Genomic DNA, 15495 nt, shown 5'->3' with positions numbered 1-15495 from the left:
CTTATGCATTCTTTAATATAGTTTTATTGCTGCTATGAACAGAATCATCTTCCATTATATTTTCTAGTTGGCTATTGCTGATATAAAGGAAAATTACTAACTTTTTTGTAAATTAATCTACATATATCACACTTGTTGAGCTCCTTTACTAGCTGTAATCGGTTCTTTGGGTTTTCTGTGTAGAAGGCAGCTCATTTGTAAAGGACAGCGCTGTGTCGGAGACTGGCAGTGACAGTAGACATGCTTGTCTTGTTTCTGGTCTTACTGGGAATGTGTTTTAGTCTGTGCTCCTCCAAAAGAAAGGCCAAGACAAGGACTTGAGTTCAGGTAGTTTATTTGGGAGGTGATACTGGGAAACTGGAGTAGGAAGCAGAGAGTGAGCCAGGAAAGGAGGAAATGCTGAGCTACAAGCGTTACTGAACTTGCCTCTCTGAGCAGCAGCTCAGTTCCGCCTCTGAGAACACTGCAGAATGCCTCCCGTAATTCCCTGTCTGAGGACCATGAGGCTGGGCGTTTGTCCACTGGCTGCAGTCCCTGTTGGTTGAGGGGTGCCCCTGGGGTGTTAAAACCCCTGCACTTGCAGGCTATACTTGTGCTCAGTCCAGGCAGGTTCTTTCAGCTTTGGAGAGGCCCATACAGAAGAAAAATGAAAAGATCTGTGCTGCAGGCTGGAGGTGCGAAGCTGTCAACATGATCTGAGCTCACCTAGAACTGTCCACCACAGCTGCAACCAGAATCAGAGGTTCAGAGGAGATAGGACACAGAGCACCAAAAGCATCTGCTTCATACACCCTTTGCCCACTCAGATCCACTCATGCCCATGTGAACCCCACTCCAGACTTTTTGAGGGAACCCAGCCATAATCTCTAGAAAACACGATACGGGAAGGTTTGTGGTACTAGCTGGTCCCCCATAGCTGCTGCTGGTCACAAGGCGATAATTATTTCTCATCTGTCTCGTTTCGCACCATTTCTCTGCCCCATGGTGTAGCAGTTAAGGGTAGCCTTTCCTCACAGAGATGCCCAATGTGATAACTGCTTTCTTTCCTGCTCTTCTACCCGTGTGCTGATCTCCAAGTGACTAAGTGGCATGCAGTTTCAGGTTGAGTGGAATGGTTACTGTATTCCCAGGTGCAAGAGTCCCCCTGCTCTTGAGGATTCGGGAGCTCCAATCCAGCAAAGCCTAGAGCTGCAGAGACAGGAAGCATAAATTCTGCAAATGGGTTAATGGGAATGACATTGAGAGAGGCCAGTATCACTTGGTATGTGGACCTGCGTATTCTAACTGTTGGGAACAGGCATTCTTGGTTTAAGGCAGGAGTCTATGAACTTTCCATAAAGGGCCAGATAGTAAATATTTTAGGCTTTATGGGCCATAGTAGTCTCTGTCACAACTACTTTGCCATCATAGTGCAAAAGCAGCCATCGGCAATACAAAGACGAATGAGCATGGCTGTGCTCCCAAAACGTTTTATTTACAAAACAGGAAGTGGGCTGGATTTGGCCCGCAGGCCATACTTTACCAACTCCTGATTTAATGCATAGAACCCATCCTGGAGGATGGTGCTCTAGCCCCTGCGGAGCATGTCATCCATGACCTGGTGCTAGCATGACGCCAATAACCAGTGTGACGTCCTGTGGGATAGGCAGTAATAGCTAAAATGGATTGAGCACATCCTGTGAGCCCGGGTACTTCTAGACGCTTTACATGCTTTACCTTCTTTAATCTTCACACCTCTACAGAGGGGGATACTATTAGAATCCCTATTTTATGGATAAGAAAGATGCACACTAAGCAAGTGAGTTAAACAAGTCCACAAACCTGGTGAATGGAGGATGACAAAGTGGGGAGAGGAGAAAGTTTGCCTGAGTAACTGTAGAGATAAAAAGGCCCTGTATTTGCCTCACAGCTCCTGAAACGTTTCTTTTAAATACAACGCCCTAGCTTCTCTTGAAGCCCACTGTCCCCATCCTGGCTCTGCAAACGTGACCCACCACAGGGTATTCGACAAGTCCCCTGGTAATACTGCAGTACGTTCCAAATCTTAGCAAGGAAATAATCTGTGTGACCTTGGGCTCGTCGGTCTCTGAAACTCAGTTTTTTCGTCTGCAAAGTGAAACAATGGAACAGCTTGAGGTTTTCCAAACGGTATCCTACCGAGCCCTTTCTTATTGACATGAGGCTTCAGGTTTTGCTGCTTGGCAGAGAAAGGAGGCCAAACCGAGGCCACACCCTCGTAGGATCAGAGCAGCACCACTTTCAACTGTCATTTATCAGAAAGCGTACATGCTGTTCTGTGGGGTTGCCAGGTGAAAGACTATCCTGCGGGTTAAAAAAAGGTGTGACGATCAGGTGATGTTAATGAGCTCACTCAGTTCTAAATGGGATTCTGATATTTAGTGGATACCAAATATACAACTTTGAACATAATTGTTAGCGGTTGGATCAATATCAAATTATAACGAATGTTGGTTAAATGGCCTTAACTACTTACTACAATTCTAAATCAATATTTCCCAAAGAATTATCTGGAATTCCCAGGTCCACCCCTCAGAGATTCTAACTCAGCGAGGGCAGGGAGGAACTGTAGTCTTTGCTGCTTCTCTTCCTTCCTTCCATAAGCACCCCAGATGATTATTGATTATCAGGCAAGCTCGGAAAACCCCCACCACAGGTAACAGCAAAGAAATGTGGAAGTCACAATGTAGAAAATGAGTTACTTTGATTTAGAATATAAATACCTTGTATTCATATTGCTCAGCGGGGACAAAAAGTAGCCTACAAGTCAACGTGTGAGTCATCCATTTTTTTTTTAATGAGTTTATATACAAAGGGACGGAAGGCCAGGAGGTATACCAAGAGGGTAGCTTTGTTTGGTGAGGTTCCTGGTTTTGTTTCTCCGGGATCTTTATTCCGTTGAGGGTAAACACAAACCTTTGAGGGTGAGGTGGGGACTCTGATCATCACCTGCGTCCTCTTGATGAAGAGGAGCTGTTGCCTCTATTCGGGTTAGCTTGACACACAAATTCCTATGGATGTAGTAGACATCATTTGAATTAGTCTTACATCCAAATTCTGTCTTTACTGAGGAATCCTCTGATCTGTTTCATACCTGAGAGAACAATGTCACAAGTGTATGTCTACATAACAGTTTACTGTTTAAATGAGTAAATTGGTGCTTTGACTTCTTGACCCCCTTTTGAGAATAGCTGGTGTGAATTAACTCCTCAGAGGCTAACAAAGCCCTTGGACGCAATGAAAAAAGTAAATAAAATCCAATTCCTGAACATGCAAAACAGGCTCTCCCACAAGCTCCCCATGAGGACTGACCTCAATGGCACTCAGCCGTCTTACCCCTGTTAATGCACCAACTGCCACCACGAAGGCTGAGTGTACTCAGGGCAACTTCAAAACTAATTCCAGATGTATATGTCCCCGCACAAAGGGCAGGATCTGCTCGCCCGCAAGATAAAAGCCAATCGTCAAGAGGCAAGATGGTGGCAGAGAAAGGGCATTTTATTACAGCTTGCTAGCAAGAGGGAAGATGGCCAACTAATGTCCGAAAGAACCATCTTAAGGGGCACAGAATCTTGAAGCAGTTATATAGGCCAGTGGGTTACAGGGGAGCGGGTTAGGAATGTTGACCCTCTGGTGTTACAGACTGGGAGTCGCCACACAAGATCTTTCAGTTGTCATTGATGATGGCTATCAGCATAGACTCTGTTTGGGAGGCTCATCACATTCCTAAGGAACTCAAAAGAACAAAGTTATCCTCTTATCGCAGCTGGGAGGTACATGCACAAGCAGGGGCCATAAAATCTACAGAGCAGCTGGATCTTCTGGAGGGTGCAAATCCAGCTAGGTTAGTTAGTCAGAGGTCACTGAAAGTTAGAATAGTTCTCTTTTCTACAACATGGCTTGCCTTATGTCAACCTTATCTTGAGCTGGTATCATCTAACCCGCTTTTTGGCTTTTGACAAAGCAGGGCAGGTGGGGAAGAGGGTGACGTATTAGGAAGCAATATGTTTGTTCTATTACGCAGAAACGAGGCTTCAGTATATCTTGAAATTTAAATATCTCAATAAAATTACCAGCAAATTTCTTAGAAATCTGGTTTACCAACATTTTAACTGATTTCCCATATGAAGCAGGAGCAACAACTGTTGACAAGCAGGAGCCTCTGCAAACTGTGGCGTGCGGGCCAAATCTGGCTCATAGCGCCCCAGTTCTATAGCCTCGAGCTAGAATAGGCCATTTTTCAAGAATGGTTTTTACATTTTTTAAAGGTTGTAAAGAAAGAAAAAGGTAAAGACTGCAAAGTACTTATTATTGGGCCCCTTCACAGAAAAAGTTTGTCAACCCTTGGTCTACAGGAATAAAGAAGTCTGCTCTGTCCCGCCCCCACCAACCAAAACAAGACGTAAAGCAAATACACAAAACTAACCAGATGGAGACTTCAAAACATACTACAAAGCTACAGTAATCAAAACAGCATGGTATTGGTACAGCAAGGTGCACAGATCAATGGAACAAAATTGAAAGCCCAGAAATAAAACCACACATCTATGGACAGCTTATCTTCGACAAAGGAGCTGAGGGCATACAATGGAGAAAAGAAAGTCCTTTCAACAAATGGTGCTGGGAAAACTGGAAAGCCACATGTAAAAGAATGAAAATTGACCATTCTTTTTCACCATTCACCAAAATAAACTCAAAATGGATTAAAAACCTAAAGGTGAGACCTGAAACCAAAGGCTTCTGGAAGAAAACGTAAGCAGTACACTCTTTGACATCAGTATTAAAAGGATCTTTTCAGACACCATGCCTTCTCAGAGAAGGGAAACAATAGAAAGAATAAACAAATGGGACTTCATCAGATTAAAGAGCTTTTTCAAGGCAAATGAAAACAGGATTGAAACAAAAAAACAACCCACTAACTCGGAAAAAATATTTGCAAGTCATATATCTGACAAAGGCTTAATATCCTTAATATATAAAGAACTCTCGCAACTCAATCACAAAACATCAAACAACCCAATCAAAAAATGGGCTGGAGACATGAACAGACATTTCTCCAAGGAAGATATACTGATGGCCAATAGGCACATGAAAAGATGCTCATCATCGCTGATCATCAGGGAAATGCAAATCAAGACTACACTAAGATATCACCTTACACCCGTTAGAATGACAAAAATATCTAAAACTAATAGCAACAAATGTTGGAGAGGTTGCGGAGAAAAAGGAACCCTCATACACTGCTGGTGGGAATGCAAACTGGTGCAGCCACTGTGGAAAACAGTATAGAGATTCCTCAAAAAACTAAAACTAGAACTACCATACGATCCAGCCATCCCACTACTGGGTATTTATCCAAAGAGCTTGAAGTCAGCACTCCCAAAAGTCCTGTGCACCCCAATGTTTATTGCAGCACTGTTTACAATAGCCAAGACGTGGAAGCAACCTAAGTGCCCATCAACAGACGAATGGATAAAGAAGATGTGGTACATATATACAATGGAATACTACTCAGCTGCAAAACAGAACAAAATCATTCCATTTGCAATAACATGGATGGACCTTGAGAGAATTATGTTAAGTGAACTAAGCCAGCAAGAGAAAGATAATCTGTGTATGACTCCACTCACATGAGGAATTTAAAACTATGGACCAAGAACAGTTTAGTGGATACCAGGGGAAAGGTGGGGTGGGGGGTGGGCACAAAGGGTGAAGTGGTGCACCTACAACGTGACTGACAAACATTAATGTACAATTGAAATTTCACAAGATTGTAACCTATCAATAACTCAATAAAAAAAAAATTTAAAAAAAATTAAAAAAAAAAAATAACCAGATGGACAAGTGAAAGGCTGACTTTTCAGGCAGAAAGTCCTCCTTGATTTTAGCAACTTTGAGTCTGCATCTGCATAATAGAAGAGTCAAAATATTTTGGTAACAGTTCAAATTAAAGAAATGATAGGATTACACCAAGGGCTATAGTGGAAGTTGAAACAGTCAACTTGGGGGGCTGCTTTTCTTGAAGTTAGTTCAAAAGGGACGATTCAATATAAATGACTATGTAATCATAAAATTTTTAAACTAAAGTAAATTCTCTCAATCACCACTCTTATTTAACATAGTACTGGAGGTCCTGGCCAGAGCAATCAGGCAAGAAAAAGGAATAAAAGGAATCCAAATAGGGAGGGAAGAAGTGAAATTCTCGCTGTTTGCAGATGACATGATCTTATATATAGAAAACCCCAAAGAATCCATTGGAAAACTTTTAGAAGTAATCGACAACTACAGCAAAGTTGCAGGGTATAAAATCAATTTGCATAAATCAGTAGCATTTCTATATTCTAATAACGAACTAACAGAAAAAGAACTCAAGAACACAATACCATTCACAATCACTACAAAAAGAATAAAATACCTCGGGGTGAATTTAACTAAGGAAGTGAAAGACCTATACAATGAAAATTACAAGGCCTTTCTGAAAGAATTGGATGACAACATAAAGAGATGGAAAGACATTCCATGTACATAGATTGGAAGAATAAACATAGTTAAAATGTCCGTTCTACCTAAAGCAATCTGCAGATTCAACACTATCCCAATCAAAATCCCAATGACATTCTTTACAGAATTAGAACAAAGAATCCTAAAATTCATATGGGGCAACAAAAGACCCCGAATTGCTAAAGCAATCCTGAGAAAAAAGAACACAGCTGGAGGCATCACAATCCCTGACTTCAAAACATACTACAAAGCTACAGTAATCAAAATAGCATGGTACTGGTACAAAAACAGGTTCACAGATCAATGGAACAGAATTGGAAGGCCAGAAATAAAACCACACATCTATGGACAGCTTATCTTCAACAAAGGAGCTGAGGGCATACAATGGAGAAAAGAAAGTCTTTTCAACAAATGGTGCTGGGAAAACTGGAAAGCCATATGTAAAAGAATGAAAATTGACCATTCTTTCTCACCATTCACCAAAATAAACTCAAAATGGATCAAAGACCTAAAGGTGAGACCTGAAATCATAAGGCTTCTAGAAGAAAATGTAGGCAGTACATTCTTTGACATCAGTATTAAAAGGATCTTTTCGGACAGCATGTCTTCTCAGAGAAGGTAGACAATAGAAAGAATAAACAAATGGGACTTCATCAGACTAAAGAGCTTCTTTAAGGCAAATGAAAACAGGATTGAAACAAAAAAAACAACCCACTAACTGGGAAAAAATATTTGCAAGTCATACATCTGACAAAGGCTTAATATCCATAATATTTAAAGAACTCACAACTCAACAACAAAAAATCAAACCCGATCAAAAAATGGGCTGGAGACATGAACAGACATTTCTGCAAAGAAGATATACGGATAGCCAATAGGCACATGAAAAGATGTTCATCATCGCTGATAATCAGGGAAATGCAAATCAAAACTACACTAAGATATCACCTTACACCCATTAGAATGACAAAAATATATAAAACTAATAGTAATAAATATTGGAGAGGTTGTGGAGAAAAAGGAAGCCTCATACACTGCTGGTGGGAATGCCAACTGGTGCAGCTACTATGGAAAACAGTATGGAGATTCCTCAAAAAATTAGGACTACCATACGACCCAGCTAGCCCACTACTGGGTATCTATCCAAAGAGCTTGAAGTCAGCAATTCCAAAAGTCCTATGCACCCCAATGTTCATTGCAGCATTATTTACAATAGCCAAGACGTGGAAGCAACCTAAGTGCCCATTAACAGATGATTGGATAAAGAAGATGTGGTATATATATACAATGGAATACTACTCAGCTGTAAAACAGAACAAAATCGTCCCATTTGCAACAACATGGATGGACCTTGAGGGAATTATGTTAGGTGAAATAAGCCAGTTAGAGAATGACAATCTCTGTATGACTCCACTCATATGAGGAATTTAAAAATGTAGACAAAGAGAACAGATTAGTGGCTACCAGGGGAAAGATGGGGATGGGGGTGGGCACAAAGGGTGAAGGGGTGCACCTACAACACGACTGACAAACAATAATGTACAACTGAAATTTCACAAGATTTTAACCTATCGTTAACTCAATAAAAATTTTTAAAAGACTAAAGTAAATTCTCATTTTATAGACACAAGAAGGAATTCAGAGAAAGTAAGGATGTATGAAAATAGCATAAAATGCAAAATAAGTATTAAGAATTACTTAATCTTTATGATTTCCATCTGAGGTAGGTAAAGCAACATTACCAGTGTAACCACACAATTTAACAACCCAGGACACTAAAAATAAGGGGCATATAAAATTACATAACTTTTTGAAAATATTTATTGATTACATCTTCACTTTATTATGCCTGTGTGCACACAAGAAATGGGTTGTAATATGAAATATATTTTCTACCACATACAGTTCTGCCACAAGGGAATGCAAAATAAAACAGAAACTTCAGAATTTCCATACAGTTAATGCTTCCGGTATGGTTTATATCCCAAGAGAGTGATCCTCACAGACTTCAGGGACAATCATAAAGTTATCCTGTGTTATCAACTTGTCACCAAGTGGCTGGCTGGTCTCCTCAAAGGACTGGACCATATGGAGAGCTCAGCATGAGCCCCTGCTGCTGCTGACAGCGCAGGCATGAGTAGTGGCTGTCAGTCGATCAACGTTGATAAGAGCCCAAGCTGTTGGACCATGAATAGTCTCCATCCATGCCATCCCGACTAGCCTGTTCTGAGGCCCACTGAGCAAGCACTGGGGTGGCCTAAAGACGTCCTCTAAATACAAGTAATGCTATTTTTCAAAGATATGTAGATCATATTGAGGTTAATACAAATCTCAAGACCACGAAGGACGGCTCCAAAGATGGGGAAACAGATGAGTATGTACGCTCCCCACTTCAACAACTCTCTTCAACTTGCCCACTTTTCCTTCCTTTCTCACCACCAGACCCAGCATGCCAAGGAGCCGTCCATAGCAAGTCTTCTTGCACGCTTCTTTGTGAGCCCCACGAGAGCAACTGAAGGAGTACAGATGGCAGCTAACATTCATTGATTCCTGAGGCTTCTTTTATTTTAAACCAAAGTAATCAATTTATCCTCTCCATTATAGTAGATTGGTTCTTCTGACGTCAAAGAAAATAAAAACAAAATTCAAAAGAATATAGACATATTCTGAAGTAAATGTTTATGAATATTTTCTTTTCTACTTTATAGGACTTAGGCTTTTACTTATACTTTTAAAAATGTTCCTTAACTTAAAAATGGTTATGATGGTAAATTTTACATGTTTCTTAACATAATTTTAAAAGAATTATTTAAAAGGTAATACAAAGGCAGGATATGTACAATACGATGTATTTAAATTCTTAATTTTAAAACTATTAATATTTTGGGCTGTTTTGTTTCTTCTGTTCAGTGTATTTGTGTATAAACTGTAGACATATATTTCTCCGGGTAATGAGGGCAGAATGTAGACAGAGAACTGTGAGCGAGTAAAAAAGGAAGAACTGTACCCAGAGCAAGAGCAGCTGAATAACCCTGATGGTCACATGATAATCAAGTAAAATGAGACTGTGATAATGTGTTACAAGAGGAGGCTTTAATCAGATGTCATAAAAAAAGAAAGAAATGTTCCTTAAAGTTCAAAGATAAAAATATAATACTATGTCCTCGGATTGACCGTGCAACAATATGGCAGGGCAGCCACTGATGCTAGTCCAAGACGACCAGTCACCGGGGCCTATATTCTGGAGATCCTCAGCTCGTTTAGTTCCTATAAGACTGAGAAGGATTTACTTTGAAGATGGGGATTAAATGCAGTGTGATCTCCTGAACTCGATCCTGGAACACTAAAAGTGGAAAAGTGGTGAAATCTGAATAAAGTGCGTGATTTAAGTTAACAGTAATGTCCCAATGTTAATTTTTAAGTTTTGACATACACCATGGTATATAAAGTGTTAACGTTAAGGGAAGCTGGGCAAAGGGTATATAGAGAACTTTCCACATTATCTTTGCAACTTTTCTCTAAAGCTAAAATTATTCCAAAATTAAGTTTATTAAAAGGAGGAGAGGGCACGTAATTAAGGATGTGCCTATGCACACAGAACACAAAACTGCTGTAGTGACGTTCTGATAACACAGCAACAGAGGGGAGCACACAAGCATCATTTCAAACATACCCAGAGAGAAGGCAGGAAGCAGTGATTGGGAGAAGGGCACAAGGGGGCTGCCGTCGCTGGTAATGTCCTATTTCTTGACCCAGATTGGTGGTCGCGTGGTCTGTTCCTTTTATGATAATTCGTTGAACTGTACTTTTCCCTACATCACCCTTCAATAAAAAAGAAGTTAAAAAAACATTTCCCTATTACCGGTAAAGGTTAGAATGAAGACAAGATGTGTCAATAAATGAGATGTATATGTAGGGAAAACGAAAACCTTCATGGAGCCAGTTATAACAGTTAAGTCTAGAATCTTCAGAGCTGGGAAGGATGTTGGAAATTACGGTGTGAACAGTTCTTTACGGACGTAGCCCTGCGGACACCGATGTGGTAGGGCTCGAGGGGCCCAGACATCTGTATTTGAGGCGACTCAGATGCAACCCAGGTCATAAACCATGAACTACCCAGGAAGGGTAAGTCACCTGACTCCAGGCACTCTGCACCTACAGGCCAAAGGTCCAGCCGAGATCCCTGAGATACTCATATTCCACCAGAGAGAAATCACAGTACATTCTAGTAACCTTAAAAGGCTTATCAAAGCTTTTTCTATCACAATGGATTTTTAATCCTATAAGTAACACTGGGTGTTTTCAACATAGTTTAGATTTTTCTACTACCGCTACAGCACTTATACATTTGTTATTTATTATTGTGCAGGACATAATATCACTAGTTTACGCCTTGGCCTCCTTCATGTATAATTCAGTTCACCGTGATTTCTAGGAATGTTTCCGTTGAAAATAATTCTTGCTGAACAACAGTATGATGGCAAATGAAAAGAAGACAACAACAACACTTCACTGGAGACTTAAAATAATAAATCAAGGTGCTCCCTTTTTAATGTGTGGATAGATCGTGTAAATTAAAGAAGAATTTAAGAATATTTTTTAAGAAACAACAGTTTTAGGTAGGCAATTGTAAGGAAGATGACGATCATGCATGCCAAGGCTACATGATTCCTCCACAGGCCCCAAGGTGACAGATCGATGCCCTGGTTTTCCAAAAACTCTTCGCCGGTACATCTGAAATTCAACAGAAAAAGATCATGACTTCATTCTCGTCATCTGTCAAATTTTACTCAGTACATTCACTGCTTCTTAGTTCAAGAAGCCTATAGGTTACCAAGTCTTAAATAACTATCCCTTCATATCTAATAGGGTCACAGTCAATGAGTGCTTACAATTCTGCTAGATACTGTGCTAAGAACCTGCGTACAATAGTTCAGTTAACCCCTAAAACAGCCCAATGGGGCAGATATTATACACATTTAAAAGATGAAGAGACTAAGGTTTAAGGAACTTGGCAAAGTTCACAGACTCACACTTTGAACCAAGTTGCTAGCCTCTCCAAATTCATTTGTTTCCAAATCTATGATGCTGTTTTCCTCAAAGGGCAGAACATTTAATCAAGTAATTTTTCATTTACTCCCAATGGGGAAAACCTCAGCTTGAACAGATGACATCAAAGGCCCTTACAAAGATGATCAAAGCTCTTTATACAACTCATTACCCACAAATCAGCCATGCAAAAGAACACAGGCTAAGAATTCTAAAGCGAGGCAAAGAGGCAAGTAAGGTCTTCCTGCCAGAGTTGCACTCCCTCAGCTCTTGCGCCAAGACTAGAATGAGCATCACAGAGGCTCAGCTCAAGACAACGCCAGCAGGCCCAGTTATCAGGTGTAAGCCTTGCTGGTCGTTGGAAGAGAGCAGGATAGAGTACTCCTATGACAGGTTAGAACAGCACCTGGTACTAAAAATGCTGGGCACAGCCACAATTATTGCCTGGTACCATTTTTCTGCAACTCTCGGAAGTTAGCAGTTCCAAAAAAAATGTCATACTCATATGAAAAGAAAGGGAGTGGGCAGGATGAAGAAAACTCTCTTCACAAAAGTTTTCTGGCAATACTTCAATATAGCAATCTGTCCTCTTATTAAGCATTATTTCTATTCTACTTGAATGGTCATGACATTTAGGAGACTAGCATTCCTTTTTCTTCATTAATTAATGTATCAAAATTAAACCATTAACCAAAATCATCGAAAAGGAAAAGTGTCACTCCAGTTTTGAAGCAACATCCTCTAATTTTATTAAAATCTGCATTTGTTTTATTGACATAATGCAAAAAGTGAGATTTCCTTCTCAGCTTACTGAAATATGTGTTTCTTTCTTTAGAGGACCTACCCTTCAATAGGGAGTATTCCAAGTCAGTTCAAAAATAATAATAATAGGGGCCACCCCGTGGCCGAGCAGTTAGGTTCCCGCGCTCCACTTCGGCAGCCCAGGGTTTCACTGGTTCGGATCCTGGGTGCAGACATGGCACTGCTCATCAGTCCATGCTGAGGCGGCGTCCCACATGCCACAACTAGAAGGACCCACAACTCAAAAAATATACAACTATATACCGAGGGGATTTGGGGAGAAAAAAAGCAGGAAAAAAAAAAGAAGAAGATTGGCTATGGTTGTTAGCTCAGCTGCCAATCTTTAAAAAAATAATAATAATAATAGTAACTGGGCAGACTTTGATGTCATGATGTCTTCTAAATGCAGGAGGAAGAGGCAAGTGCCAGGATTATGGCAGGAAAATGCTCACTCCCTTTCTGCTCCAGCTGCCCTGTCACCTCTCACTACCAGCCCTGGGCTGTTTCACGGGAATCCTCAAGTTCATGGACCCACACGCTTTTCACATAATCTGTACAGTTCAGACACCTCGCTAAAATATCAAAGCAGCTCATTACAAATTCAGATGTTCTGAAAATTAAAACTGAAATCCACAATCAAAACAGCAAAAGGATGTTTTAAAAGGTCCCAAACAAACAATACATAAGAAACATTTCTCCAATTTAAATACAATTTTAACCATAGAATACCGAGGAGTCGTACAGCACTTTCACATGCAATTTCGTGTCCCACAACTCACCTCATGGATAAGAAAATGTAGGCTCAGACAAGGCAGTGTCCCTGAGAGGACTCATAGCAACTCCAAGCCAGCGGCCTCTCTACATCACACAACAGTACGAAACCCCACGAGGACACTGAATGCAAACTTACGTTGCATAGCTACAGGTATCATTTGCTGTTACATTGAGTCCTGGGCAGAAGTTTTGTCCCAAAAATTCGTTATGCTGCAAAGCCTGTAACACAAGAGGGAGCAGGGCAAGGTAAATTTCAAAAAGTTTCCAAAGAATTAGCCCGATCACGTCCTCCTAGTGTAATCTTATTGTCATTTCTAAAAATAAACCAAGCTTCACATTCATAGTCTTTGTCACACCAAAGCAACTAAAATTATTCTCCCTGGAAATCAAGAGGCCTGGGGTTGGGATTTTGGCGTCTAATCAAAGGGAAGCAAAGTATTTGGCCAAGAGGGGAGACTCTGGCTATTATCCCGTAGCTCCTTTCTTCTCTCTCAATGTCATAACACCATAAACTCTATAATTAAAATGATACAGTGGTACTGGATAACTATTGTTAATTTATAGTAACATTATTTTGTATTATTCTTGTTTGTTTTCATCAAAACCAACAATAATTCTTGGGAGTTAGAAAGTCAATTAGGCTATATTAAGACAGTTTTCTTTGCAGTTGATTCACTTTCTAAAGCCAATAGGCCGTAAGTATTATATGGTCTTTGTTTTTCTTATAATTTCCCTTTCAACATCAAATATGTATTTTAGGCTCCCATCCTCTCATTTATTTCCTTATTGAACTGAAATGAACTCTATTTTTTAATATCAATTAGTCAGTCTTCCTCATTCACTATGAGTTATCTCCCCACCCTTCACCTCCTCAAACAACAGGGTGACTGGAGAAATGCCAAGTGACTACCAAGGTGACCTTTGGCCTTATGTTAACCAAAAATAATAGAAAATTCTCATCCATTCCTCCTAAAAGGAAATTCTTGTATGGGAGACTTTCACAGCTCAGGGCTGTGGACAAGAGATGGTTAGGCTTTATTTTGGTTGTTCCTAGCTTGGGAACAATGACTCAGTCACATGACAGACAAGGAAAACTTACTGCATAGCCATATCGAGGAATGCTGAAGTACTGAAGCCACGAGAGCCAAGCCACAACAGTTCTGAGATTTACCAACAGCCCTGAAAATATCTAGGAAAAGCATATACCAAGAATTAGAATAGGTGGAGTGATCTCATGAATTCCAGAGAATACCCTCTTTAAGTCCCCTAGAACCTTGTAAACATTTCTGCTAAGACCAACTCTTTCTTGAAATTCCTTCCACTACTCTAAAGACTTACCATATCCTCTCTGCATGTGTATACCTCTCTATAGCTGAGGCTGTTTATGGTTTTAAAGGAATGACAATATACCTGTAATGTATATTTCATTTAATTGGAAGATCCTGCATTGTCCAGGCTTTTACTTTCTCTCTAACTGCACACCATGGGTGGTCAATAAGTACTGACTGTTCAAATGAGACAACCACAGTATGTTCCCCCCAATAAATAAAACAGAATAGGTCCTGAGCATCTCATGCTCCCTCTACTTCCATAACACGGTGAGATCTGTTATTTACAAGGGTTTGCATTCTATCTCCATCTGACTTTAGCAATACTTTGGGGTTCAGAATGCATACTTAACCCAAAGCCTAGAACTGATACACAGCACTATGTGGTGACATGCAGTATAAAATATGGTCAATATTTTCATTTAAAGCTACCACAAAGCAGTATCACAATGGAAATCCCAGTAAGAGATGGCTACATAAGAAGAGGTCCAGGGGCTAGCCCCGTAGCCAAGTGGTTAAGTTTGCGCACTCCACTTCATGGCCCAGGGTTTCACCAGTTCAGATCCTGGGCACGGACATGGCACCACTCATCAGGCCATGCTGAGGTGATGTCCCACATAGCACAACCAGAGGCACTCAATTAGAATAGACAACTATGTAGTGGGGGGCTTTGGGGAGAAGAGGAAGAAGGAAAAAAGAAGATTGGCAACAGGTGTTAACTCAGGTGGCAATCTTTAAAAAAAAAAAAAGAAGAAGAGGTTCATATAAAACTTCTAACTGGTACCAGGCATGCTGGGATGGGCACAACAATGACAATATTGCTGGTGTAACTACATATTTTTAAACTTGGTCTAGCCAAGCGCTTAACATATAACCAGCAGCATCTGAGTAAAATACAATTTTATGACTGGTTTTTAAAGTTCTATATGCAAACCTTTAAATAATAATAAATCAAAGCATCTAATATACGAAACAAAACATTTTTCTATATTGAAGGACATTTATTGGATGACATTACAGGAAA

General features: G+C 40.2%; 1 protein-coding gene across 7 annotated transcripts in view; it reads right to left on the bottom strand.

Moving 5' to 3' along the window:
- Positions 1-11039: 11039 nt before the first annotated feature.
- ABCG2 (ATP binding cassette subfamily G member 2 (JR blood group)) overlaps positions 11040-15495 on the bottom strand; it is a 129443-nt gene continuing 124987 nt past the window's right edge. For 6 of the 7 annotated variants that reach the window (XM_014842442.3, XM_014842445.3, XM_014842444.3 and 3 more), the window contains 3 exons: positions 14243-14332; positions 13280-13362; positions 11040-11253 (listed from right to left, as the gene is read on the bottom strand). In XM_014842442.3, the coding sequence (XP_014697928.1) occupies positions 11106-11253; positions 13280-13362; positions 14243-14332 (321 nt within the window). In that variant the 3' untranslated portion in view covers positions 11040-11105. Of the gene's footprint in view, positions 11254-13148; positions 13363-14242; positions 14333-15495 lie in introns of all 7 variants that reach the window. The other variant, XR_011502145.1, reaches the window with a different exon arrangement.

The sequence above is a fragment of the Equus asinus genome, chromosome 3 (genome assembly GCF_041296235.1).
Source record: "Equus asinus isolate D_3611 breed Donkey chromosome 3, EquAss-T2T_v2, whole genome shotgun sequence".
Taxonomy (NCBI): domain Eukaryota; kingdom Metazoa; phylum Chordata; class Mammalia; order Perissodactyla; family Equidae; genus Equus; species Equus asinus.
This window is presented reverse-complemented; position numbering and strand designations above follow the sequence as displayed.